This window comes from Notamacropus eugenii, chromosome 3 (genome assembly GCF_028372415.1).
Source record: "Notamacropus eugenii isolate mMacEug1 chromosome 3, mMacEug1.pri_v2, whole genome shotgun sequence".
NCBI classification, from domain to species: Eukaryota; Metazoa; Chordata; class Mammalia; order Diprotodontia; family Macropodidae; genus Notamacropus; species Notamacropus eugenii.
This window is the reverse complement of record NC_092874.1, coordinates 969,217-997,205: the sequence shown is the minus strand read 5'-3', so window position 1 is coordinate 997,205 and position 27,989 is coordinate 969,217. Positions and strand designations below refer to the sequence as shown.

Below are 27,989 nucleotides of genomic sequence, written 5' to 3'. Positions count from 1 at the left end.
AATGGAGAGTTCAGCCAGCTGCTCCTGAAGCAGACATCCCTGATAGAATGAGGGCTCCCCAGAGGGCTCTGGGCCAGCTTAGGCAGGAGTCTTCGAGACCAGAGGCTGTACTTGGCCCCTTGGTCCCTCCCAGGATACACTGGCTACAGAAAGCTCTGAGCAGACCTGACACACCAGCATGCATTTACTTCTCTCCTGGAAATGTTGGGGTCACTTGGGAAACCTGCTCTGCTGTCAGCCACCAGAGGGCGAGTTTGGTCTGCTCTGGGAGCCCAGAACTCTGGGAGCTTGGAAGGAAGAAAGATCCCATGGCCAAGCTGGTATTGGTCCTGGGATGCATGAGCACAGACATGCACATACATACTTGTGTGCACACACTTGGACACACCCTGAAAGGCAGAGTTGTGCCCTTTACTCTGATGCGCTTGGTTATTTTCTCCTCAGTGCCATGCACTGACCAGTGTGTGTGGAATGGCAGTGAACTCCTGAGGGAGGCCCTGAGAACCTGTGAGTCAGAGCTCATGGGAAAGAGAGCGTCCAATTGGCCCACCAAGTATGCCTGCAGTAGGGTTGCCTAAGCCAGTCAGAGGCTATTTACATGGTGCCTCTCTGAGGTCCAGAAGTCTTGGCTAAAGACCCACTGGGTGCTAGAATCTGACCCAGCCCATGAAGGTCCAGGCTAAGGACCAGTGTTGTGACAAGAACACAGAACTAAAAAGGGAACAGGTACCTGGGGAAACTCCCCACAACTCTGCTGAACATTTGACTCATAAGGGTTTAATATCCAAGTTATATAAAGAATTTATTCAACCATATAAGGATAAAAGCCACTCCCTAACTGACCAATGGCCAAGACAAGTGAACAGGCATTGATTAAGTGATGACTCTGTTCTAGGAAGTGTGCTAAAGTCAAAATATATGAACAGGCAGTTCTCCAGGTAGGTTACATAAAGCTGTATGAGAAGACACTGCAAATCACTAATAATTAGAGAAATGCAAACTAAAGCAAAGCCCATCTGAATGGCAAAGCAAAAGACTGGCTGAAAGAAAAAGAGAATGATCAATGGTGGAGAGGCTGAGGGAAGTGGTCACATGGAGACACTCTTGGAGGAGGTGTGAACGCGAACAGCCATTGCAGATATCAATTTGGAATCACTCCCCATCCCCCAAGTCACTGAACTGCTCACAATTTGATACACTGATACTAGTAGGTCTGAGCCCCAAAGAGACCAAAGAAAGAAAAAAAGGGCCCATATGTCCAAAAATATGTGTAGCAGCACTGTCTTTGGTGGCAAAGAAACCAACACAAAGGGGGCTTGTTTTGGGGGAATGACTGGACAAATTACAGCATAGGAATGTAATGGAATATTTTTATACCATAAGAAATGATGAACAGGAAGGCTTTAGAGAAATGGGGAAAGAGTTCTATGAACTGAATCAAAGGAAAGCGATGGATCAAGAAGAACAATTTATATAAGAAAAGAATGATAAAGACAAATGATACAGAAAGATTTTTCTTTGATCAAGGCGATGACCAGCCACAATTGCTATCCCCCTACCTCTGGCTAACTGCCAGAGATGGGGGATTCAGGGCACAGGATGACAGACATTCAGGGGCAGGACCAGCACAAGAATTTGTTGGCTTGACTACACCCATTTGTTACAAGGGTTTGAATTTTTTCTTTTTTTCCAATGTGTGAGTAAGTAGGAGGGGAAAAGTTACTTTTTGTTAAGAGAAGAAACTTTAATTTAAAAATAACTTCTCTAGGATTTCTACCAAATTCATCTGCTCATGTCACAAACGTGATCCCTCCCTTGAGATGATGACTTCTGTTAACATGAATCACTTCTATGGAAGAAAAGAAAACCTGTCCTCCTGGCCACCTGCCATTCCGCGCCCCCCCCCCCCCAGCCTAGCTTGCCTGTCCCTCTGTGACCTTTACACAGTGTCTTTGCTCTTTGGCTTTAGGGGTAGAGATAATTCACCAATTGGAACACAGGGAAGAGGGAGGGAAGGAGGATCCTCTCTCCTGACCCCAACCCCCTGCCAAACTGAACTCTTCCATGGAGACATCATTTCAAAGTGGGAAAACAAATGAATTTTACCTTCTGACTGGTGTGTGTCCAGTGGAGTCTGTGTCTCCTTGCAGTAGGATACAACTTCCCTGGGCAAGAAGTCCACTTGAGTCACCTTGGACACACCAAGCTTGTGCAGTCTCCGCCTAGGAAGAACAAATGGAACAGTCCATGAAGTGGGCAGTGACCCATTGGGGCTGGCCTCAGCCCCCTCCCCTCTTCCCATGCAGCCCAAGCGGTGGCAGTGCCAGCTAGAAAGACCAGCAGCAGAAGGCAGGAAGGTGGGTAGAGCTGGGAGACTGTGGGCAAGGTACTGCCTCCTCACTGGCCTCAGTTTCCTCTTCTACAAAATGGAGGTCTTGGGCTTGAGGGCCTTGGTTTGTTCTGAGGACCCTGACAGCTCTAAGTCTGGGAATTTGCTCCATTAGGGGTTAGAAGGAGCCCTTAGGGGTCCCTGGAGCATTTGGGATAAATGCAGGCACAAAGGAGAAAAGGGAGTGGGAGGAGATTGAGCTCCCACCTTAAACCTTCATCTTAACGTGTGGTCAACTGACCACTAACAGAGGGTCAGAGACAAAGAACAGGGCACAAACTGGGAGAACCCAAACAACAGAGGGAGCAGAGAGGAGAGCTGAGGGAAGTATAGCTCCTCGAGCCCAGGACTTCTTCACCCCAGAAGATGCTTCAAATTCATCACTCTGAGGAGCCCTCACTCATGGACACACCTCACAGACTATGCCCCCAAACCCCAGGACACAGGAAGGTATCATGATGGGAAGTGGGGAGGCTGGCTCAATGGTCCAAGGCACTGAAGGATCAATGCATAAAATACTGATACTTCTCCTAGGTGGCGCCCACAGTATGTGCATGGGTCTGTGGGGAGGGGGAGAGGGGCACCAGCATCTGGGAATAAAGAAGGGTCTCCTGTAGAAGCTGATGTTTGAGCTGAGCTTCGAAGGGAGCCAGGGATTCTAAAGGTAGAGGTGAGAGGGAGGGCATTCCAGGTCTAGGGAACAGCCTGGACAAAGCCTTGGAAGCCAGGGATTAAGTGTCAAACGGGAACCAGGAGATCGATTTGACTAGATCATGGCTTTCCTGAAAAGGGAGATTGGAGTCAAATGAAGAAGGCCTTTAAACACCAACCAAGGGACTCTATGTTTGGAGGTTATGAGCAAGTGAAGGATGTGGTTAGACCTGAGCTTTGGGGAAGTCCCTCTGGGCTTGGAGGGGGAAATGAAAGGCAATTAGGGCTTGGTGAATGACCTGAGGAGGTGGCTATGGCCTTGGAGAGGAGCTGTGTAGAGTGGAGACTTGGAAGTTTCTTTGAAATGGGGCAAGGTGAAGAGTGAAGACAACCCAGAGATTGTGAACCCATGGTTTTAGGAAGAGGGGAAAATCATAAGTTCACAGTTGGACAAGTTGAGTTTGAGGTGCCTACAAGACATCCAGTTCAAAATGTCCAACAAGACAATTGATGATGTGGAACGGGAGCTCAAGAAAGAGATGGAGACTGGGAGCCATCTTCAAAGACATGATCCCTGATGCCACGAGAGTGGATGAGGTCAACAAAATGGGGCCCAGGCTAAAGAGCTGGGGGACATTCACAGCTTGGGGGTGGGCTGTGGATGATAGCCCAGCAGAGGAAACTGAGAAGGGATGGCCGAATGAGGAGGAGAATCAGAAGGAGAATCATGAAGACCCAGGAAAGAGAGAGCGTGGGCAGTGCTGGGCAGCAGTGTCCAATATAGAAGAGGTCAACCAGGATGAGGACTGAGGAAAGGCCACCGGAGCTGGAGATTAGGACATCACTGGGGATGCTGGTTGGGTCCAGATGGGCCCACTAATTATCACAGTGCAGCTGCTGTTGGTCCAGCCACTCTGAAAAGCTATTGGGAATTAAGTTTAAAGGGGGGCAGGGCGGGGCTGCAGACTGGACATGCAGACTCATTGGAGTGAGGAGCTCCCAGGTGACAAAATTCTCTTCTCTAACCCAGGATGGCACCTTTCCTGCAACTGGAATCCTTAGAGCTGCCTCGGGCACTGAATGGCTATGGAATGGCCGTGGCTCTAGGATACAGATTCCACACATCGGAGGCGGGGCCTGACGCCAGATCTTCCTGACTCCAAGGCTCCATTCACTACGCCTTCCCTGTGTTTTTAAAAAACTGCTGGGCATTCAATCCAAGAAGGGAGATGACGGACAGTACCATCAGGTGTACGACTCCTGGGACGACTAAAAAGGCAAAAAAGGAAACAGACGGGAGGAGCAGACTGCACCAATGGAGAGAACTGAGAGTCCAGAGCGGGGCTCAAGGGCAAGCAGAGATACCGCGCGCTGCGAGGCTGGGACTCCCGGGTCAAGACTCAAGGCGTCATTGTATTCTCTGCTTGAGGGGTGGTTCTCTCGGGGGCTGGAGGGATTTTTTGGGTACCGGGAAATGTGATGAGTCATAGGAAAGTAAGCGAGGACAATTTTTAAAAGCGATCTTTGGTAACTTTGGAGAGACAAGGTCGGAGCGAGATCACAGAGGCTGGAGGAGTGAAAGGAGAAATGGAGGCAGAGGGAGTGTGAGGCTGGGACTCTCTGTAACCTCTGGGAAGACTGAATTCCTGGTCGCTGTGTGACTGTGTGAGTGTGTGTGTGTGTGTGTGTGTGAGGGTGAGTGTGAGTGTGTGTGTCAGGGTGAGTGTGAGTGTGTGTGTGCGTGTATGAGTGTGTGTGTGTCAGGCTGAGTGTGAGTGTGTGAGTGAGTGTGTGTAAGTGTGTGTCAGGGTGAGTGTGTGTGTGTCAGTGTGTGAGTGTGAGTGTGCGTGAGTGTGTGTCAGTGTGAGTGTGTGTGTGTCAGTATGTGTGAGTGTATGTGTGTGTGTGAGCACATACCTGTGTGTTCTGATCTGTGGGAGGGAGTCGCTCATTTCTGGTGAAAGGACATAAGGAGTCCTAGAACACATCTGGTCCATCCCCCTCACTTTACAGATGAAGAAACTGAGACTTGGAGGCCACAGAAGCAGATTTATAGCTATAAGAGCCTTGGACGCCTTTGGCTCAGCTCCTCCTTAATAAGGCCCAGAGAAGTTGGCTACCCCCAAGGACATGCTGGAAACAAGCAGCGAAGAAGCAAGAAAACTGTCTTTAGAATTTCTGAGAAGCTTCCGCTGATTCCACACCTTGACTTCTTTCTCAGTCCTCTTCCTACAGCCTCCTCCTCCTGCCCACTGTCCTGTACCCTTTCACCACAAGCAGGTGGGCTGAAACCAGAGTCACCCAGAACCCTTTGCAGGTTTCTTTGGCTAGCTGCTCCTCCCCCACAGTAGCTGGGGCTACTCTGCTGGCCACCCTCCTCCAGAAGATGGGATTGCTAACCATGGTTGACCTTTTACTTGGGCTTCATGTCTTCTCTCCCTTCCTTCCTGCCAGGCCCACAGATTTACTTGACCCCAAGCACCCAAACTAGCTTCTAGTGAGGCCACATCCGTGACCCAGTTCTTTCTCACTGTTCTAGATGTTACAGCTCTGGGTCCCCTCTGCTGATCTGGGGCATCAGAGAATTCCAAAGCAAGGCACTCAGGAAACCAGGCTGACCCCAGACAGTCCATTGGCAAACCCTCTGATGCTCTGATGCAAGGAGACCAAAACTGCCTGGGCTAGATGTCTACGTAATGAAAATACACTGAGGGGTTGAGGAGGAAGCAGCTCCCTAGTCATGTACACCCACAGAAAAAGCTCCAAGGTGCTGTTCTAGGAGGACTTTTGGACTGACTCAGCCTCTCCAATTGGGGGTGGTAAATGATCCATCCAAGGCTTGAAGGACATTCTCAGAACAGGCCTCTACCTGGGGCCCACACTGCAGACCTAAGTAACCATGGATGGAAGTTCTGCTTGGAACGAGCATGGACTGCAGGAGAGGGGGATGAGAGAGCATCAAGACTAAGTTCCCAGAGAGGCAGACCTGGATTCAAATCCTGCCTCACACACTGACAAGCTGGGTGACCCTGGGCTTCTCATTTCACTTCTCCTAGCCTCAGTTTCCTCATCTGTAAATAGGGATAACGATAGCACCTCCCTCCCAGGGCTGTCGTGAGGATACTCAGAAACTCTTAAAGATTTCTGACACAAATTCTGAGTAAGAATTCTGTGATTATAGTTATTACCTTGTGATCTGAGCAAGTCCTTTTCTCTGCCTAGGCCTCAATGCCCTCCTCTGTAAAATGGGGGATTGACCTCAGTGGACCCAGCTCCCTTGGACCCTGCACTGCTCCTGAAGTCTCAGGAGGATCCCCTACCTCAGCCAGGCTCTCTTTCATCCTCCTCCTCTGGGGTGGAGCCTGTGCCCCACAAATGGGGTGCCCCAGAACTCTGTTGAAGCTTCCCTTTTTGCTGACTTGGGCCATTTCCTGAGGTGGTGAAAAGAAGCCACAGGGCCTTGATTCAGAGCTAGAAGAGCCTGAGGGGATGGGAGCCTCCCCTTCCCCACCTGATGCAGCATCTGTCAGTTGAGCAGAAGTGTTGATGGGGAGTCCAGGGAAGCCCCTGAGCCCCGATCCCTCTCCCTCACCACTGCTACAGCAGTGACCCGGGCAGTAACAAAGCCCCCTGGCCCTAATGACAGGCGATTATTATAAGGCCCTGGGGGGAAGAGAGATGGGGCAGCACACAGGACAACAGGAGGGGCTCTCAAGTATGGACAGAACTGGAGTCCCACATGGTGTTAGTCAAGGAAATCCCAGCGACAGGAGGCTCAACCATCCCATCCTCGAGGACCTTGGCGGGGGGGAAGTTCCCCTTGTCCCTCTTGGAAAGAAAAGGGGATCACATGGGGGAGGGGCAGCAATGGTCATCTTTTTGTGGTAACTTTTCCTCAAAAAGATGCTTCCTTCGAAGTTCAGGGAACAACTAGAAGAAAACTGGCATCTCAAACGCAGATTTGGCAGCGGGAACAGACAAGAGCCCAGCCTTTCCAACACAGCCTTTGCAAAGAAACAAGCAAACACAGAAGCAAAGAGCTGACAAATACCCAATTTCTGAGTCTGTCTGGAGCTGCAGCACTGAGGGGTCAGTGTCCCACTGGAGGGTCCTAAGGCAGCTGGTTATCAGTTGTGCAGCACAAAGGGGAAAAGAACACACACAGTTAACGAAAAGGGAGAAAAGAACTGTCTGTTGAATCAAGTCAATGCCATTTACACATAGAAACATGTGCTGAGCCCCCAGACCCAGGGCGAGAGAAAAGCCAGGTAAAGGACAAATAGGGGTCAGTGCCAGGCAAAGGGAGGGGAGGGGCTCTCGAGGGGTTTACTCAGAGGAAAACCCAGGGCCAAATAAGTCATCCGTGGCCTCCCTTTATTCTCACCCTGGCTGCTGTCTACGTCGCTCATCAGGCTCGTTGTTTTCTTAATGTTCACCCACAGTCTATGGCAATAACACCCTGAACATGCCCAGGCTCACCAGGTGCGCCATCCTCTTTCAGTCGCTGGTAGGGATCTGATTTGGTCAGACTGAATAATTGGTGCGCATGTTGCCATAGTCCCTTGGCTAAGCTTTTACTTAAAAATTTTGGGATCAATATTTCTGAGTGAGGTGGGTCTGTAGCTTTCCTTCTCTTCCATACCTGCCCCTAATTTAAGGGTTAGTTCTAGCTTTGTCTCATAAAATAGTTCGAGTGTGGCTCCTTTCTCAATTAATGAGAAAGAATTGAAAGGAAGAGATATTAAAAGCTCCAAACAAGTCTGGTAGAATACATTCCTAGATCTGTCAAGGACAAAGTTCTGGTTTGTTTTGTTTTCCTGGGGTCATTTCTTCACTGCATGCTCAGTTTCAGTTTATAATAATGTATTCTTTAAGGTAACTGGTTCTTCTTTCGTTAATTTGGATAATTCCTAGTTTGGTAAGTGGTCATTCTCTAGCTCAAGATTCCTGGTTTGGTTTGCTCTGGATTCACTGTCCATCCATCTTGTCCATTTCCTATTTTGCTCACTGGATCTTCCTCTTCATCAGTCACTGGCATAATGGTTTTGTTAACACCAAAAAGAAACCAGCTCTTAGTTTTGCTTGTCATTTCTATTTTGCAGTCCCTGAGTTTTCACTTGTTTCTATTTCTCCTCTAATTTTCAAGGATTCTTTTTTATGCTTGTTTGAGTTTTAATTTGTTTATTTTCTCCATTTGTCCATTGCATTTTCAGGTCATTATTCCCATCTTTCTCCATTTTAATAACCATGTTTTTCTATTTTATCAGCACAATTTTTCTTAGGAGTGTTTTAGCTATGTCCCCCGATTTCTTCATGTTACCTCACTTTCTTGGTGTTCCTTAACCTAGTTAAGTTTTCCACCCATCTTTATTCTCTAGGATGTTGCTACTTAGTCTCTGCGTAGCTCTGTATTTTTTTCTTGTATATTAGTTAATAACTATGCTCTAAAATGGATGCATTACTATTTCTGTCTCTTAACATTTATTCCTGATTGATATATGCATGGTCAGTTTTATAAAGGCATCATGTGATGGTGAGAAATATGTATATTCTTTAATATTTCTATTCAGAAGATACTTCCTTTCAAATCTAATTTTCAAAAGTCTGTTCATCTCTGTTTTCTTTTCTGTTTGTTTAGATTTTTGTTATATTTATCCAACTCTGAAAGAAGTACATCCCAACTTCCCATAAATATTCTATAACTACATCGTTTTATAATTCAATTAATTTTAGCCTGGTTGACTTGAATACATAAACTCTGTTATGAATTTCATTCCCTGTTCTGCTCCAGGGTCCATGTGGATCCAAAGGCTATTCATTTTCAAGGCTTAGCAGAAGGGAGCTAGCCATGCACTGAGGGGAAAGCTGAATGCAAGCATCTAAGGACCTCGGGAGAAGTACTTGGGAAGTTATCCATGTTTGGGCAAACTGTAGGCTTGTGTATCATGTCACTTCCTTCATCATCAGAGTCTACAAACTAGGAAGTACCCATTTCTAGGCTCCCTAGCCCCCCCTCCTGAAAGAACTCTTGTAAATTCTACCAAAATTTGGCACTGAGTGGAGTCCAGAACCTAGCATGGACCTTGCCTATTCTAGACACTTACCTTTAGGAGCTTCTCACAACCAAAGTGATGGGGTCAGTTATAGTGACTTCCTTTGGAAGTATTTTCTGGGCTCTGACCCTCAAGACCCTCCCTCATCATCTCAAGACCATTGGGAGGATTCTGCTCAGGAGGCAGTTTCATCTAATGGTTAGAAACACTTGGTTGCAAGAAATTGGTTTAGAGACTGGCCTCCACTTGCCTGGCCATTCTTGGCATCTCACACTATGAGAACCCTTTCCAGACTCTCGGGGGTTGGTATAGCTGACTTGTGCCAACTCCCCAGTACTTTCTTGGATAAGGCTCACCAATGCTCAGCTCATCTGGGGGAAGGGATGACTGCTATTCTAGCCAGGCAGCAGATTGAAGGAGCCCACTGCAGTGGGAGGTCAGGGTGGTTATGGGATGCAAATGGAACAATCCAATTAGAGATTCAGAAATCTGGACCAAATTCCTTTTTCTGAGGGCCTACTATGTGCCAGGTTCTCCCTGTGCTGGCACTGGAGATGCAAAGATAAAAATGAAAACAGTCCCTACCCCCAGTGTTGACATTCCACTGGGCAGACAATATGTATACATGTAGGTTTATAACAAAATATACTCGGAATAAATGGGGTCTGATGAGATCACCGCGTGCTGAAGGAGAAGCGTCCTAGGACAGAGCTCTGGGAGACTCCCATGCTTAGAGCATATGACTTGGAGGAAGATCCCACAAAGGAAAGAGAGGAATGGTGAGACAGGGAGCAGGAGAACCGGGACAGAGGAGAGAACGCTCAGGAGGAAAGAGTGGACCACAGTGCCAGAGGTTGCAAGGAGGTCAGGAAGGAAGAAGGCTGAGGAAAGAACATTTGGAGATTAAGAGGGAGGTCATTGGTAACTTTGCAGGGAGCAGTTTCAGTGGAGAGATGAGGTCAGAAAAGAGATGCAGAAGTGAGAAAGAGGAGGCATCAAGTGGAGAAGGCTTTCTCAAGGAGCTCAGTAGGGTGATAATTTAAGGGATGTGAGAAGCCAGCGAAGGTTTGGGATTTGGGTATTTGTTTGCTTGTGTTTCTAAGAACAGGACAGTTGTGGATGTTCTTTAGCTTACTCCACGGAGCCAGCGCTCTCAGGCTGGGGAATAGGTCAAGGGCGCTTCCGACACTTTCGAGTTGGAATATTACTTTTCATTCTCTTCTTTAATTGACTGTGTGATAACTCAAATGCCTTAGGATGTGTTTCCTTACTCTCTTTTTATAAAAAAGAAAAGAACATGAAAGGTATACAAAGGGAGACTGTCCAGAGATTTTCATTAATCAGAAGCACAATGGTTCCTGGCACTCCTTTGCCCACTGGTGCCCAAGGTGTCCCTGGGTCTGGCAGATGTTTGAGGCACTAGTAGTGAGAAACTTGGAGAAACTCTTTCCACTTCCAGAGGGAGAGGAACATTTCCCTGGGGGGCATCCTCCTCACCTGCTGACTGGAAAGACTCCCAGGGCAGAGGAGGTTCAGCTCCCTCCCACAGCCTCATCCTCCAGGCTCTTGAAGGAGGAGATCCAAGAGTGATTCAACAACCTTCTGAGTCAGGCTATTTCCCCTCCTGTGTTGCCATTCAAGCCTCATTCTTTCTGTCCTTTCTTCTGGGAGCCTCAGCTGCCTCATTTGTAAAATGAAGGTTTTTGAGTTGATTTGGCCTCCAAGGCCCTTCCCAGCCAGTGGCTCTTCTCTGCGAATGATCTTTTGAGATAATTCTTCCTTTATGTGGGGCAGTGGTCAACGCATTGGACCTGGCTTCAGAAACATGGGTTTGAACTCACATGCCCAACTTGGAGAGGTTCACTGCACCCCCCAGGCCTCCACTGGCTCAGCCTTGGCTCAGGGAACCTCCCCATCTACCTCAGTTCTATCGTCCTGTGACTGGAAACTGAGGATAGGATGATGCCTCTGTTCTACAGTTCACTGAACAGTCTTAGCTCCCTCAGCCCCTACTCCAGCCCTCCCTACCCAAACTTTTCATTCCCAAGCCACTGCTCCCTGGAAAATAAAAGAAGGTTTGCCTAAGTCTTTCATCTATTGTTGGAGATCATGCTGTGTTGCTATTTGCGGAAAGAGGATGGTCAGATTGGCTTGACATGATAATTACCAGCAAGGGCGTCCCATGGCCCATGAGCTAGCAGCCGTGAATAGCAGCCTCCCAAATGCTGCCAGTGAAGACTGTCTTGGGCTTGATATAGAATGGCCACTCCTGCTGCACATGGCATGGGGAGGGGAGATCTGGGACATGCTCACCCTCTAAGCCCTGGGGAACCATCCCCCTGGTGCCTGGGTAGCTGACTCAGGAGCCAGCCAGCCCAACATGAGCTGGCCTGTGGTGTCTAATGACCCCCCAGCACATCCTTTCCAGGCGTCCTTCGCCACTTGCACTGCCACTGTGCCCTCCAGAGACGAGGCCCCGGTAGTGTGCTGTCCTCGTGGGGGAGTCAGCCAACACAGAACCCATATACCACCGCATCAGACTACCTTCTCCCAGTCACTGCTCTCTCCATAGACTGAGCCTTGGGGGGCTCAATCCACTAAGCATGGGGACCACTGCCTTGGAGCTGATCCCCCAAATGGGGAGCCAGCCAGCACAGACACTCATGGACCACTATACCTAGACAACCCAGACCACACAGAGTGGGCATGAGGACTGCTCCTCCCCTAATCACCAAGCCTCCTCCAAGGATGTCAGGAAGGCTGCTTCTCAGCTGACCCACTAGAGGAGAGATGGGACACACCTGTGTATCAAAACACACTGTGCTATCACAGTTGGCAAAACAGGTTCTGACAACTGACCAGTCTGAGCTGTGGACCCAAAGTACAGAAGAGAGCCAAACACAGAAAAGCCAAACTGTACAGTTCAATCACACACACACCCATCCTTCCATGGACACCTAAAGCCAACAGGTACCATACCATCTGTTACACTGCCTCCATGTACCTGCCAGTTCTCTGGGCACTTCATTACTAGGCAGATTACCCTAGACCACCCAAACAGCTGGTTCTCTCCAGAGAAGGGAGGAAGGAGCAGGAGCCAGAGGTCATTGGGAGTAGCCTCCCAGCTACTGGAAAGACTCCCAGGGCAGAGGAGGTTCAGCTCTCGCCCACAGCCTCATGCTCCAGGCTCTTGAAGGAGGAGATCCAAGAGTGATTCAACAACCTTCCGAGTCAGGCTATTTCCCCTCCTGTGTTGCCATTCAAGCCTCATTCTTTCTGTCCTTTCTTCTGGGAGCCTCAGCTGCCTCATTTGTAAAATGAAGGTTTTTGAATTGATTTGGCCTCCAAGGCCCTTCCCAGCAGTGGCTCTTCTCTGCGAATGATCTCCTGAGACAATTCTTCCTTTATGTGGGGACGTGCTTTGTGGAGGTTCGCTGCTCTTGGTCAGACATCTCGTCTCAGGATCTTCCGGGTCCTTCCCCACAGGCCTTGGAAAAGGTTGGCGTGTGCTCAGTAGACAGGCTAGTGAGAAGCAGAGACCTGGATGGGAATGTTGTCCCTGACACTCAACAGCCGGGTGAGCAAAGACAAGACACTTTCCTTTCCAGGATGGCCAAGATCAGATGACCTTGGAGCTTTCTTCCAGCTCTTCTGAGTTGACTCTTGGAATGTTCCACAAGTGGTGATGGCAGAAGGGTCCTTGGATGATTGAGAAACATCCTAAAACAACATATCTGCCCCAGGCGGCAATGGCAGATCCTTTTCCTACCTGACATTGGCATTGCCCCCACGCCTGATGGAGCAGGGATATGGTGGGAATAGGGACAGCAAGGCAGTGCCAAGGACAGCTGTGTGCCACAGCTGTGTGACCCTGTGCACATTGATTTTCTCTCTGGGAATAAAATGGGAGTGGTAATGGCCATCCTGGGTTGCTGGGACAATCACATGAGAATGGTGCCATGCCACCATCAAAAATGCTGGGAGAATTTCCAAGCTCCCAGGGTCCCTTGGGATAGTGAAGGAATCTTCTGAGAAGCATATGTGGGTGGGTGGGGGATTCCAGACCACCTGTGCTCACCTTGAAGAGGCCAGAAATTCCATGACCAGATTGGCTGGAACGGGAGTGTGAAGAGGAATCGTGTAAAAGAAGTGAGAAAGGGAGGTGAGAGGAGAAAGTCAGTTCAAGGATGGCTGCAGGAAAGAGGGAGATCACAAAGGTAGACACTGAAGAGGGTTCTCTTGGCTATACCCAGAACCTGCTTCACTGAGCAGATACCTCAGGAAGGCTGGATCTGCGCCCTAGGTGTGAAAGGAATTCCTCTCTTTTCCCTAAGGTAGGTTGTCAAGTGAGACTGGGGTTAAAAGCTCCTTTAAAGGCTGAGGGGAGGGGGTGATGGCTGGCTTTGGCCTGTCAGCTGGTCAGTAGAACCCCTGCCCCACTCAGTCCCTGCAGGTTCCAATTCCAAGCAGTTGGTGGCAGGAGGAACCACAGAGGACAGTACCAGGGGTTGAGTCTCTGTCCATAGGCTTCCTGGGAGGGAGGCCACAGACCATGTCTCTCCCCTATACCCGAGGGCAGTCTGAACTCATGGTCCTCCACCCCTGGGGAGACAGAAGGGAAAGGGTTTGGCCAAGGTCACATGGATAAAAAGCGGCAAAGATGGAATTCAAACCAAGATCCCCTGACTCTGAATCTTTCACTAGCCTTAAGCCAAGACATCCTTCCTGTGTTGTCAGTGAAGGAAGTAGTATTCTGGGGGAGTGGGGAGGGAGTGAGGAGTCAGCTTCCCACCACAAGTCATTCTGGTCATTCTCTCCGGAGGAGGAGAACAGATGGTGAGCAGAGGCCATTGCCCCAAAGCTATAACTTAGAGGGGCAGGGGTCACCCCAGTTATCCAGAGAGTGGCTCAGGGCTAAAGTGAAGACCCAGCTGCAGGACAGATGGCCAAGATCAAGGTCTCTATGGACCCATAGTAAGCACATCAGTGGATGAGACTGGAAGGTTGGGTTTTCAGAGTCATTTGGTGAATGTGCCCAAAATTCTTCCTCCTCTTGGAGGGTGGGGGCCAACCCCCACTGGCTTCATGGCACGGGGGGGCCATGGTGTGTGTGTGTGTGTGTGTGTGTGTGTGTGTGTGAATATAAACATGCTAATGCTTCCAGAAAGGAGGAGACAGGAGAGTCGATGCCTTGGCAGACCTTAGTCAGCCACAGACCTCCAAGCTCCCCACTGTCCTCCTGAGACCAAGCAAGGTTACTAACCCAAATTCTGACCTGGTGGCTTGGTCAACCCAAAGGTGAAAGCCCAGACCCTGGGAATTTAGTCTCCTTTTCTCCTGAAGGGTTCAGTGGGGATGTGGGAAGTCTCCATGCTCAGTCGCTCTCTGCCTCTGGCCCCCACTACTACAGTCTCTGCAGTCTCCAGCCCCAGCTTCATTACTGAGTCCCTGCCTTCACCCTCCACCTCAGCCTCTCCTATCTAGTCTTCCAGGGCTCACAGAAGCCTGAAATTCTTCAGGCTCACCCTTCTGCGTAGCATCTGTGCCCCCATCTTCCTCAGCGTTGGTGGCTCCTTCAACTGTGTTCCCAGCACATTAGGCCAGATGTGAACATATCCCCTCCTCACCTCGGTGACTTCTAGACCTAGTCTCTGCCACCATCACTCAGACACTCATCCTCCTTTGAGAGTCACAGAAGCCATCACTGGCATGTCCCACCTCTTGGCATTGCTCCTCTCAAACCCTCTGCCTCCCAAGGAGGTCAGGACTGGACTCACAGATTTCCTCTCCCACCATCTCTGCCCTTAGCCTGGGGATTTCAGCATGGCTTCCCACTTGCCCACCTCCTCCAGTATCCAGAAATCCTTCCCTTTGACATGCCCTGCTTTCTCTGCCTCTGTCCTCACTGCCCCTTGTAGGCATCCTGGGAAGTTTGGAAGCTTGCCCATGGACCTCAGCAGACCAGATGGTTCAAGCTAATGCCAAGTCCTTCTCTGCTCTGGGCTTTCTAAATGTTGCCAAAATCCCAATGAATCTTCTACCCCTTTGTGCTATGTAGATACAGCCTGATTTCTGCCCCCCCCCCCCCATGCATGTGCGCATGCACACACACGCTCAAGAAAACCAAGCCAAAAGAGAATTGGAACAGGTCCACGCTGGACAGAGCTCAACCTTGGAACAAGGGGCAAGCGCTTCTTGTCATCACTGTGAGAGGGGAGAGAGTGGGGGATGGAGAACTAAGGGCCGGGGCCCCAGGGCTAAGAGAGTTGAGGCTGAAGCCTAACTCTGACCCCCTACTCATCTGTAACATGGGGACAAGCATCTTGGAGTCCATGACCCCTGGGTCTGCTGGGAGAAGAAGCCCTTTGCAGACCCTAGGGTCCCAGAAGTGGGAGCCGCCCGGGAGAGGCCAGGACACGCAGCCCCGAGGCACAAGCTGCTCTCCAGCACTCCCCCCAACCCCTGCGCCGAGGCAGGTGCCGGGCCTCCTTACCTGGTCAGCGGTCCCAGGTCTCCCGAATCCTGGCTGCCGGCCTCACTAGGTGTGCTCGCTGATTTCGAGGAGGGAGACATAGGGGTTGGGACTAAATAATGAAAATAACAGGTATCCCATGTTACAAAATGCAGCGACTGCACTGGGGACGAGCAGCGTCAGAGCAACCAAAGCAAACGGGCCAAAAGAAACCGACCGAATGGGCGGAGATGGAAATGAGACAAGGAAAGGAAAGGAAAGAAAAGGAAAAGGAAGAGAGTCAAGTGAATTTCACAGACTTTTGGAAATTAAAATTTGAAATGAGTTTTGACAGGGGCGGCCACCCCGGCCCTGGGCTCAGAATGGCCCTGGTGACCGATGAAAGCCCTGGGGAGTCAGTCCAAGGGGGTGCCCTTCTCCCTGCCCTTCTGGCCTCTCCTCCTGAGTATGGGGAGGAACACGAGGAAGAGGGAGAGGGCCTGCTCCCCTCACCCAGGGTTTGCTGCGCCCAAGGCCCTTAGGCCACCAAGGCCAAGGTGTTGTCATATGCTCCAGGGGCCACTTTCTGAAGGATAAAGGAAATCCTTCCTGGTGTGAGGGACCGAGAGCAAAGTTAACGAATAGCAGAGCTAAAGAATCTCCATTTGGTTTTTCCCTCCAGAGTCGGGCCCCAGCTACCTGCTGGGTTGGCTGTAGCCCAGGTTCATTTCACCAGCCTGAGGAAGGCAGCCTCCTAACTAGAGGGTGTGACAGACAAGAGCAGATATATCAAGAGGCTGGGGGTGTTCGTGGAGGCTCCCTAGGAAGTCACCCACTGCTCTCTGGGAGATAGGAGAGGGGGCTATCAAAGGGCCCATTGGCAGCTACCAAGGGGGGCCCCCTTGAGTCACATTGGGGTCATCTGCTCTAGATTCCTCTTATGTCCTCTAAGTGGGGAGGGGCTAGCAGGAGACTCTACTCTCTCCTTGGCTGGGGTCCATGTTGCTAAGCTTTTAGGACCAACCTCTAGGGCCTTGGGGGCAAAGCCTGACCAGCTAGCTACCACCATCCCCTCCCCTCATAAGATTTCCCAGCCTCATGTCTTCAGTGACCCAGCCTGTGACACCAGAGTAACAATGGTGAGTCCAGTGTCCCAACTGTTAACAAGGTCTGACTTTGGGCCTTGAGAAACTGGCACCAAGTTTATGGCTATGAGACCCAGAATCATGGAACTATGAGTGTTGGAAAATGGCCTTGGAGACTACCTTGTTCAGCCCTTTCCAGTTACACAAGAGGAAAGTGAGTCCCCCAAATGGTGAGGGGTATCAATTTCAAGGTAGGAGTGGGAGGGCCTTTGGAGTGGCCTTGCAGCTTCTCTTTGTGTTGAAGGATGTCTCAATAGAGCTTCCCACAGGTGGGACCCTTGGTTATTCAGGTCCTGCCCCCTTAGAGTCCTGTTTTAGTGGAGGTGACCATCTCAGAAGCTCATTCTAAGCTTAAAAAGCCAAGGCCTGCTTCTATCAGAGCCTATCCACCACCTCAAGAACTGTCCTTGGAACAAGGAACCTGAAACTTTCCTCTGTGTGAAGAATGGAGAGCCTTCCACTCCCCCCTCCCCCAGACATCTACTGGCTGCTCCCCAGGTAGTCACCCAATGAAGACTCTGGAATGAATGGAAAGTGGGGGGAGGGGAGAACAGAAAGTAAATTACTTCCAGTGGCTCCCGCTCTCTGAAGTCCTGGACAAGTGATGTTTAACACAACAAAGGAACAGGGGCCACCCATCCCTGCCACCCCATCCCCATCAGCCCCTGGGCCAGAGACAGTGACAGAAGGGTCTGCTCAGGCCTTGGCCGATCCTTCAGAAGGATCTCACACGAGGCCACAGCCTGGAGGCTGAGCCCGGCATGGTGTCCTGACATCTCTGCCCCTATGCTAGGCACCAGGTGGGGACCAAGGCAGCCCCCGATGTTTCTATGAGCACCTGTCTCTGAGTGGCCACAGGAGCGGCCAAAGAGGACCAGGAGGCTAGTGTGGTGCCTCCCCCACCCTCACGCTCCTGGCCCGGATAATGAAACCAGACAAAAAAGAAACAAAAGGCAAAGTCAAGGCTTAAAACACGAGGACATGCGCGGTTCTCTCAGACCCTGGGCTCCTTCTGGAGCACAGCAGCCACACCCAGGGCTCTAAGCTTGGTGGTCAGTTGGCCCGGAGCCCTCGGCAGTCAGTACCTAGCGGCGGCTCCGGGGAGATGCCGATGCTCTGAAGCAGGGCTTCGGTCTCCCTCCTCTTTCTGTCCAAGTCCGAGTCCTCCTGAGCCGGCTCCTTCTTCTGCTGCAGGTCAGCCTGAGAAAGGGCAGCGGGAAGGAGAATCAGTCATGGAAAGTGAAGGTGAAAGGCCAAGGTGAGGGGGGGGGTGTGTGTGTGAAAGGGGCAGGAAGCGCCGGAGCCTTGGAAGCCAGGGCCAAGCCTTCTCTTTGAGTGGTGGCCATCTGCAGCCTGAGCCCCAGGGCGTTGTGACACTACTGGAGTGTATGTGTGTGTGTGTGTGTGTGTGTGTGTGTGTGCAGGGAGGAGAAGTTATGTGTCCGTGTTGTGCTCGTGTGAGCATGCATGTTATGTGTGCATGTGCAGGTGTGTGCCCACACGCATGCTTGTATAAGTGTGTGCATGTGTACATATGTGCTCATGTGTGTACATCTGTAAGTGTGTGTCCAGGTATGCTCGCGTGTGTGTATGTGTGTGTGCGTGTGTTTATAGCTCATGCATCTGTGTTCACGCTCATCTGTGTGCTTGTGTGTGCTCTGGTGTGCCTGAGTATCATGGGAGAGCCCAGTTGAGAAGGAACAGTCAGAATGAACGTGGGGGTGAGCCCATGGGAACCAGACACTCTCCAAGGCCTCTTGCAGACCAGAGAAAACATGTGAATGACAGGAAGCAATCAGGGAGCTTTGATTTTCATTATCAGAAGCTTCCACTCTACTGGGAGAGTACAGTGTGAACCCTAGGAAAGAAAATACAAAAGATACAAAGGAATGTCAGTGGAAAGACCAGAAAGGGTTTCGTGGTGTAGAAGTCAATCTCTGAGGGAAACTGGGAGGAGGAGAGGGAGCCCTCCTGGAGGAGGGGGCAGCCAGTACAAAGTCTCTGAGGTGGCAGATGAGGGCCAAGGTGTGAGGAAGAACAAGAAGCCAGTTGGTGGGAGCACAGAGTATGTGAGAGGAGGTAGGGCATGATCAGTATAGGACACAGGGCTGGAAATGGCCAGCAAGGAAGTTTGGATTCGATCTTGGAGGTACCAGGGAGTCTTAAGAACACACACCACATGGTCAGTAAATTGGGGAAGACGTGAGGCAGGAGGACGATTGGGCAGCTTTTACAGCAGAGGAGGCAGTGGCAGTGCATTTCTCTCCCATAACTATTCAAAAAAGTCTGGAGAAAACACCAGACCAAGAGAAGAACACAAAGTGTAAGAAGTGTGACTGCCACAGTCAGCCCATGGAAGCAGTCAGAAGGTGCAGGCATTGCCAGGAAGGGCTGCCCAGAGCTTCCAGGGCAGGTACTGGGCTAGGGCATGGTCTTGAGTGACTGTGAGCAGAAGAAAGTGGGTACCGCTTGGGCCACAGACCCAGCATTGAGGTTGAGCCAATCACTTCATCACTGTGACCCAAGAGCATGATTGTAGATGCAGATGACAGATTGGAGAGGGGCTTCATCAAACTAAGGAGCCCAAAGAGAGGCTGCCTTTTGCTTTTTCTGTCCCTCCAGAGCCTTCAAGCTGGCTGACAAGATAGGGGGCCAGCCAGTGGCAAGTCTGTGGATGTGTTACCCAATTACATACTGGGCTAGGGAGTCTGCAGACTTTAGATGAAGAGGGCAGTGATCATGCCATGCCTTAGATCAGACCACCTAGGATCCACTGGAAGTTTGCATCTTCTTGGTCTATGCTACCCCTAAGGGCAGAGAATGCACATCCAGGAAAAAAGCAGGAACAGACCTCCAGGTAATACAGAACAGGACCAGACAAAGCCCTGACATTTCCTCCAGAAGACCACAGAACTCAGCCCACACATACAATCCTAATTCAAGAAGTCTGGAAGAACCAGTAGACACATAAAACCCCTAATAAAAAGAGAGCTATTATGTAGCCAGGGACAACAGGTAAACAAACAGAAAACACAACTAACTCCAATATATCTATGGCAAAGCCCCAGGTTAAAAAGAGAGACTGGACACAAGGTCAGTTAGAATTCCTGGAAGAAACGAAGGAAGAAGGTTTTTAAAAATTATTTTAAAAATGATATTATAAAGTGAGAACTTCAGAGAAAGGAATTGACAAAGAAATGAGGGATCTGGAGGAAAGACTTGAAAGAAAAACAAACAGTTTAGTATAAGAGGTTAAAAACTTTACCCAAGTAATGGAATTTCTGGAAATTAAAAATGCCAAACAGAAGTTAATGAGTCTATGAAATAAGAGAATTACTAAAAGGAAGAAAAGAAGGAAGGAAGGAAGGAAGGAAGGAAGGAAGGGAGGGAGGGAGGGAGGGAGGGAAGGGAGGGAGGGAGGGAGGGAAGGAAGGAAGGAGGGAGGGAGGGAGGGAAGGAAGGAAGAAAGGTAGGAATTTTCACAAGCATCTTTAAGTGCTTCCTAGTGCCAGGCAGGGTGGGAAGTGTTAGGAATAAAATTATAAGCAAAAGAAAAACAGTCACTGCCCTCAAGGGGACAACAAAAAGTGTGTAGGGGGAGAGGATTGAGACACCTCCCACAAAGCCAAGGTTTGGAAGTCAGCAGAGTCAGAAGCAACAAGACAATGAAGCCTGGCTGACCTGGCTCCCTCCACAAAGGGAAGGAAGAGATCTCCAATGGGAGAAGGGGGCAGACAGAGGAATATTCCAGGGTGAGAAGGGGACAAGAGCAGCTGGATATTTCAGGACAAGGAGGCCCTGGCTGGCAAAGGAAGGTCCAGGATGAAACAGCAGTTGCAGTATGGTTTTGAAGCAGAGCTGAAAGAGGAGTGAAGGATGGCTGGCCTGGTCCCCTAGGAGTAGAATAAAAGTAGAAGAAAATGTAGGGCCTGTCATATGTAAACCACATGAGCTGGGAAACCAGTCAAAGAACAAAAACCATGTAAAACTCATTGGAAGATCTGAAAGGAGAGAGAAAGAGAGAGAGAGAGAGAGAGAGAGAGAGAGAGAGAGAATAGAGAGAATAGAGAGAATAGAGAGGAGAAAGAGGAGAGGGGAGAGAGACAGGAGAGGTGGGAGAGAGAAAGAAAGAGAGAGAGAGAGGAGAGAGTTATTTTAGTGTATAAAGATAGTCAACTCAATAGGTAAACCAGAGAAAATGAGAAGAGGGCAGAGATGTGGGATGGAAGAACAGGTTGATTCAGGGAGAGATTTATCATAAGCAAATAAATTTTAATCTCAGAGGGTGAATCATGAAGAAGAGTTAAAAGGAATGAAAAATAAGAGTAAGAACCTGAACTAGGATCTGGATTCAGAAGAGAAAAGGGACAGGGGAAGGGAAATAGGTTCTATAAAACATATAGTACTAGGGCTGAACTCTCTTCTAGGTATAAAGGGGGGGCAGGAGGAAGTATAAGAGATCAGGAACAGAGGGTAATACATAATTATAATAATAATACATAATTAATTATCATCATGAATGCAAATGGCATGAACTCACCCATAAAAAGGAAAGGGTGGCATAATGGATCAGAGTGCAGAATTCAACTATGCAATGTGTACAAGAAATACAGCTAAAACATTTAGATTTGAACTGAGGGAAAATAAGGGGTTGGAGCAAACTCAATTGTGCATCAGCTGAAGTATAAAAAAGGCAAAGGAAACAATCATGATCTCAGATGCAGCCACTGCAAAAACACACTTGATTAAAAGGGATAAATGGGAAAATACATTATAAAATCAATAAATCTTTAGATATTTAATTTACAAAAAGAAAAGGAAAATCAAATTGCAATGATCGGAAATGAAAAAATCAAAAAGAAATAAAATAAATATTAGAGACTATTTTTTAAAATGATACCCCACAAAAGCCAACAACTTAGGTGAAATAAATGACTTTACAAAACTATGACATGTCCAGATGAACAGAAAAAGAAATAGATAACTTTTTAAAAGTCAGTATCACCTTCTGGGTTAGGTGACCAAAAAGATGGAATACTAGACATTTTCTCTCATCTTCATAAAATCTTAAAACTCCTTATATAAGAATTATGCAGAGGGATAAAGTAATTGAAGCTATATCTTTCAGCTAAGACACCAAGAACTCTTCTGAGGTCACAGCCACACAAATTACCAGCAGAAAGGGCCCCGATACCCCTGCCAGACCTCACCATAGGAGGAGGTGGTGGCTCAGGCTCCCAAGGCTCACGCTTTGTGATACTCTCTGCACATGACCTCACCCTATCACCTCCTGACAAGGAGACACATGAACTGATGCAGAGTGAGGTGAGCGGGGCCAAGAAAATGACATATTCAGTAACTATTGCAATGTGACTGGAACAAACAAAATCAAAAGCGAATGTCACCGTATAACACCGATCAGGTGGGGCTGCCCCAACGCCTCTTCAGTCTGGTGCCTTCCCTCTGTTCATTGTTCCCTAACTACCTTGTGTGGAGGGTTCTTTGTATATGCTGTTTGCACGTTGTTCTCCCACCCCTCCCTGCCATGAGACTGTTAAGCTCCTTGAAGACAGAGACTGTCTTTTGCTTTTTCTGTATCCTCAATACTTAACATAGTGCTTGGAACATAGTAAGTGCAGTTAGGTGGCAAAGGGGATAGGGCAAAAAGTTTGGAGTCAGAAAGACCAGAGTTCAAATATGACCTCAGACACTTACTAGCTGTGTGACCCTTGGCAAGTCACTTAACCCCTACCTGCATAAAACTGGAGAAGGAAATGACAAACCACTCCAGTACCCTTACCAAGAAAACCCCATGGATATTTAGTCCACAGGGTCACAAAGAGTCAGACATGGGCAGCTAGGAGGCATGGTGGATAGATAAAATGCTGGACCTGGAGTCAGGAAGGCTCATCTTCCTGAGTTTAAATCTGACCTCAGACTCTTACTAGCTGTGTGATCCTGGGCAAGTAATTTAATCCTGTTTGTCTCAGTTTCCTCCTCTGTAAAATGAGCTGGGGAAAGAACTGGGAGATCCCTTCATGACCGTTGTCAAGAAAATCCCAGATGGGGTCACAAAGAGTCAGATACGACTGAACAACAACAATTGTTTGTTTATTAACTGACTGGATTTGAGAGATGAGAGGACATCCTTCACCAGGTCCGCCCGTGTCCCACAGTCCACATGTTTTCATATTTTTTCAATGCACTGACCAATGGTGCTGATACGGGGTAACTGTGGTCATGTAAGAAATAGAAACTATCAGTTAAAATTCATTTTGAAAAAACAAAGTGCATTTGCACAGAAAGGAGAAATTATAGTGGGTTTTTTTTATAAATTATTAAAATGCATCCGTTGGTGGCTTGTCCTTCCAGGGTGTTGGTAAATGTTTAACAACCATGACTTTAGGGATTGGTCTCTGAAAACGTAAAGTGGGCTTTTAAATATAATCTACATCATTAACATTTTCTCTTTCCCTTTCTTAAATCTGGACAATCAATAAATAATAAATCAAGGCTTATTTCAGAAGTGTAAATACTCCCACCCAAAATGGTGCAATCTACTCTCTGGGGAACCAGATGTAGTTGTGTCCAGCACCAGAAGGGACCTCAGAGGTCTCTAGTCTACTTCTCATATTGCATGGATGAAGACCTAAAGAGGTTTGACAATTTGCTAGTTATGGGAGAGCTGTGATTTGAACTCAGTCTCTGAGGTTCTCACCACTGGGATCCCCACAGGAGGGAGATTGGATTGGAAGATGGTGGGACCAAATCCGCCCCTGCTTCCCTTCCAAGGTCTGCTTCACCTGAAATTGCCTTACCCCTCCTCTCCATCCTCCACACCCCCAGATTCATGAAATGAAAAAGACGAAGCAGCAGCCTAAGTGGCAAGCCCATTTGGCACCATATCCAATCTCAAGCTAGTTCTGTGAAATTCGGGTAGGAGGTTAGAATGTCAGTTTCAGAAGAAACTCATGATAAGCCTGGTACAAATGGTGCCCTCAACTACTATAATTATTGACACTTGAAGGAAGGAAAATGAAGTATGGCAAAGCTTCTTTGATTTTGCTGGAAATGAGCATCCCTCCCATGTCAACCTCCACTAGGCCTGCATACAGGTGAGAAAATGCACCCAGATGGGTGCCTGAAGCCAGCCTCAAGGACAGTCACTGGATAATGAGGGAAGCCAAGGGGACAAGAAGCTGAGCACCGTTCTGGATGTCTGGCCACTGTGCAGGGAGAACAGCACTGCAAGGAAAAACAAGAAAGCTGCCATCACTCACCCTGCAAGAGCAGAGGAATTCTGGGTGGCTGAACTGCAAGTGTGGTGAGGCCCTCCTTCCCTAGACCCACTGTGAATGCAGAGCCCACAGGCCAGGGAGAGGAAGCTCTCCTGTCAGGTCTGAGACCTCAAGAACAGCCTCACCCCTAAAGGAAATTCCAAAGAGTGGTGAAAGAATTTGGAGATTTAGCCCTGAGTCATTCAAAGATTTATTTATTTTTTGGATTAGGGAAGGATGCCCATATAAAACCTCCCACTGATCTGACAGGATGGAAGCCATGTCTAGCCAGACCCAGGGAAGGAGACCTTTGAGCACACTGGCTAGCAGGACAAGGCTGAAGTCTCAGGGCAGAAGGCTAGGCTCTCCTGGGTATCCCTGACCAAGGCACAACTTTCCAGGATGGCAGTTTTGTTACCAATGTAGGAAGAGAGTCCCAGGGATACCAGCAAGAGCTGAAAGTCTGCAGGAACTGACAGGGAAACACTGACATATAAAGAGGATGTTCCTCAGCCTGGAAAGGATCTGACACTCAAAGAGCTCAATTGCAAATAAAGAGACCAGTAAGAGAAAGGGTGGCATTCAGTTTGCCCCTAGACACTCTTCTACTCAGGATTCCCAAAGGATCATGGGAGGTGAAAGCTTGTGAAGAGGAACTTTTTCAGTTGTGACTTTTCATTACCCTATGTGGTGTTTTCTTGCCAAAGGTGTTGGAGTGGTTTGCCATTGCCTTCTCCAGCTGATTTCATAGATAAGGAAACTGAAGCCAACACAGTTAAGTGACTTGCCCAGGGTCACACAGCTAGGAAGTGTCTGAAGTCAGATTTGAACTCAGGAAGATGAATCTTCCTAACTCCAGGTCCAGTGCTCTATCCACTGTGGTACCTAGTTGCCCTCGGGACTAATTACCCTAAAGCAACAGAGAGTATCTTATTGAGGATGGAGGTTTTGAGCCAGGAAGAATTTGTTTGTTTAATTAAGGGGAGGAGAGGAGAAGAGGGGAAAGAAGAGAAAGGGAGGGAAGAAGAAAGGAACAGGGGGAGGAGAGGAGAAGGGAGGGGAGAAGAAGGAAGGAAAAGAGAGAAGTGGAAAGGGGAGAGAAGGGGAGAGAAATCACTGTTTTCCCTTCACTTCCCCTCAGCTGACTGTGTCTGAGGTCCCTTTCAGGTCCTGACAATGAGCCTAACTGACATTAAGAGGGTGACTCCTCCCTTGTGTCCCTTGGGCTGACATGAGGAGAACTCAGCTCTGGTGGCCCAAAGTAGACAGGTGAAACTCACAGCAGATGTCCTGTTTATGAAGTCTAGCAAAGTCAGGCATAGACTAGCATTTCTGTGATCTAAATTCTCAATGGTCAAAGGAGATGGACTAGGGTAAATGCCCTCCTATGGGCTTCCTCCTCAGCACTCACCTCTTTCTTTTTCCGTTCTTCTTCCTTTCGTTTCTTCTCCTCCCTGATCTGGGCTAATCGCTGCTTCTTTCGTTCCAGCTCAGCTTTTAAGTCACTTTTGTCAGACATAGTGACTTCCTGGGGAAAGAAACAAAAGGAAACATGTAAATACCAGAGAAATATCATTTTGCCATTGCTTTATTTGCTTCAAAATGTTTTGAGTGAGGAGGCAGGGACCCTGAAAGGAGATTGTGGGGAAAATGGGGGGAAAATGTTCACAGGGAGGCTAAGAGGTAGTAAGGAACTGCCTAATCAGGGTCATAAAAAATCCTCCTCAAAGATGGTGGAGTAAAAGGATGGTCCTGTAGAAGGTTTCCCCCCATAGCCCATAAAATGCCTGTAAAAATGACTCAGCAGAAGCCACAGAACAATAGAGTGAAAGAGATTTCCAGCCCAAGGCAGCCTGGAAGACTGACAAGAAAGGTCTATCACACTGGGAATGGAGCAGAATGCAGCCTGGCTTTGACTGCACTGCAGGGACAGGACCTGAGCAGGCTAGGGCGTGGAATCCCAGGTAGCAGCTGTGGTTCCCAGATTGCTCAACCCACAAATGCCAAAGACAGCTTCAAAGGTCAATGAGAAAGCTCTTTCACCTGTGGGAGAAGGGAATGTGGTCTGACCCCACTAGCAGCAGTAACTGCATTGGGAGCGACCAGTTTTGGAGCCCTCAGCTTAAAGATCCTGGGGTAATTGAGCCACTGATCAGGATCTCAGCCCTGAGTGGCAGTCCTGGGGTGAGGAAGAGTGTTGATGTGATGGAGCTGGTGGAAGCTCTGGAGAGGGAATTCTACTTGTAGATTCTGAGCAGAAAGGTTTGTGGTACCTCCCAGATCAGAGTGCAGGCCAGGAGAGGAATAAATTCCTCTCCCTTGATTGTGCCACCGTGGAGGAACTGGGAATTTACCCTTCTCTTAACAAAGGACTCAAAAGTCAAGTAACAGACTGGAAAAATGCCCAAAAAAGGGAGAACAAATAAGACTATAGAAGGTTACCTTCTTGGTGAACAGGTATTTTCTTCCATCCTTTTGGATGAGGAAGAACAATGCATACTATCAGAGGAAGACCTCAAAGTCAAGGCTTTTGCATCCAAACCTTCCAAAATAAATATGCAATGGTCTCAGGCCATGGAAGTGCTCAAAAGGATTTTGAAAATCAAGTAAGAGAGGTGGAGGGAAAATTGGGAAGAGAAATGACAGCAATGCAAGAAAATCATGAAAAGTGAGTCAACAGCTTGCTAAAGGAGACCCAAAAAATGCTGAAGAAAATAACACCTTTAAAAATAGGCTAACTCAATTGGCAAAAGAGGTCCAAAAAGATAATGAGGAGAAGAATGCTTTAAAAAGCAGAATGAGCTAAATGGAAAAGGAGGTTCAAAAGCTCACTGAAGAAAATAATTCCTTAAGATTAGAATGGAGCAGATGGAAGCTAATGACTTTATGAGAAACCAAAAAGCTACAAAACAAGACCAAAAGAATGAAAATATAGAAGATAATGTGAAATATCTCATTGGAAAAACAACTGATCTGGAAAATAGATCCAGGAGAGACAATTTTAAAATTATGGGACTATCTGAAAGCCATGACCAAAAAAAAAGAGCCTAGACATCATCTTTCATGAAATTATCAAGGAAACCTGCCCTGATATTCTAGAACCAGAGGTTAAAATAAATATTGAAAGAATCTACTGATCATCTCCTGAAAGAGACGTGAAAAGAGAAACTCCTAGGAATATTGCAAAGTACAGAGTTTCCAGGTCAAGGGGAAAATATTGCAAGCAGCTAGAAAGAAACAATTCGAGTATTGTGGAATTACAATCAGTATAACACAGGATCTGGCAACTTCTACATTAAGGGATCAAAGGGCTTGAAATAGGATATTCCAGAAGTCAAAGGAACTGGGATTAAAACCAAGAATCACCTATGCAGCAAAACTGAGTACAATACTTCAGGGGAAAAATGGTCATTCAGTGAAACAGAGGACTTTCAAGCATTCTTGATTAAAAGACCAGAGATGAATAGAAAATTTGACTTTCAAACACAAGAATCAAGAGAAGCATGAAAAGGTAAACAGGAAAGACAAATCATAAGGGACTTACTAAAGCTGAACTGTTCACATTCCCACATGGAAAGATAATATTTGTAACTCTTGAAATTTTTCTCAGTATTTGTGTAGTTGCAGGGATTATACACACACACACACACACACACACACACACACACACACACATATAAACAGAGGGCACAGGGTGAGTTGAATAGGAAGGGATGATATTTTAAAAAAATAAAATCAAGGGGTGAGAGAGGAATATGTTGGGAGGAGAAAGGGAGAAATGGAATGGGGCAAATCATTTCTCATAAAAGAGGCAAGAAAAAGTTTTTTCAATGGAGGGGAAAAGGGAGGAGGAGAGAGAGAAAAAGTGAGGCTTACTCTCATCACATTTGGCTTAAGGAGGGAATAACATGGACATTCAATTTGGTATGACAATCTACCTTACACTACAGGAAAGTAGGGGAGAAGGGGATAAGTAGGGTGTGGGGAGGATGATAGAAGAGATTGCAAATGGGAGAAGGGAGT

The 27,989-nt window shown here is 48.1% G+C and overlaps 1 protein-coding gene across 1 annotated transcript in view; it reads right to left on the bottom strand.

The window, feature by feature from the left end:
* DYNC1I1 (dynein cytoplasmic 1 intermediate chain 1) overlaps positions 1-27,989 on the bottom strand; it is a 171,561-nt gene that overhangs the window by 121,209 nt on the left and 22,363 nt on the right. The window contains exons 2-6 of the mRNA XM_072650748.1: positions 25,378-25,494; positions 17,775-17,889; positions 15,587-15,677; positions 7,092-7,160; positions 2,107-2,222 (exon numbers count right to left, since the gene is read on the bottom strand). Coding sequence (XP_072506849.1) covers positions 2,107-2,222; positions 7,092-7,160; positions 15,587-15,677; positions 17,775-17,889; positions 25,378-25,485 — 499 coding nt within the window. The 5' untranslated portion in view covers positions 25,486-25,494. The remainder of the gene's footprint in view (positions 1-2,106; positions 2,223-7,091; positions 7,161-15,586; positions 15,678-17,774; positions 17,890-25,377; positions 25,495-27,989) is intronic.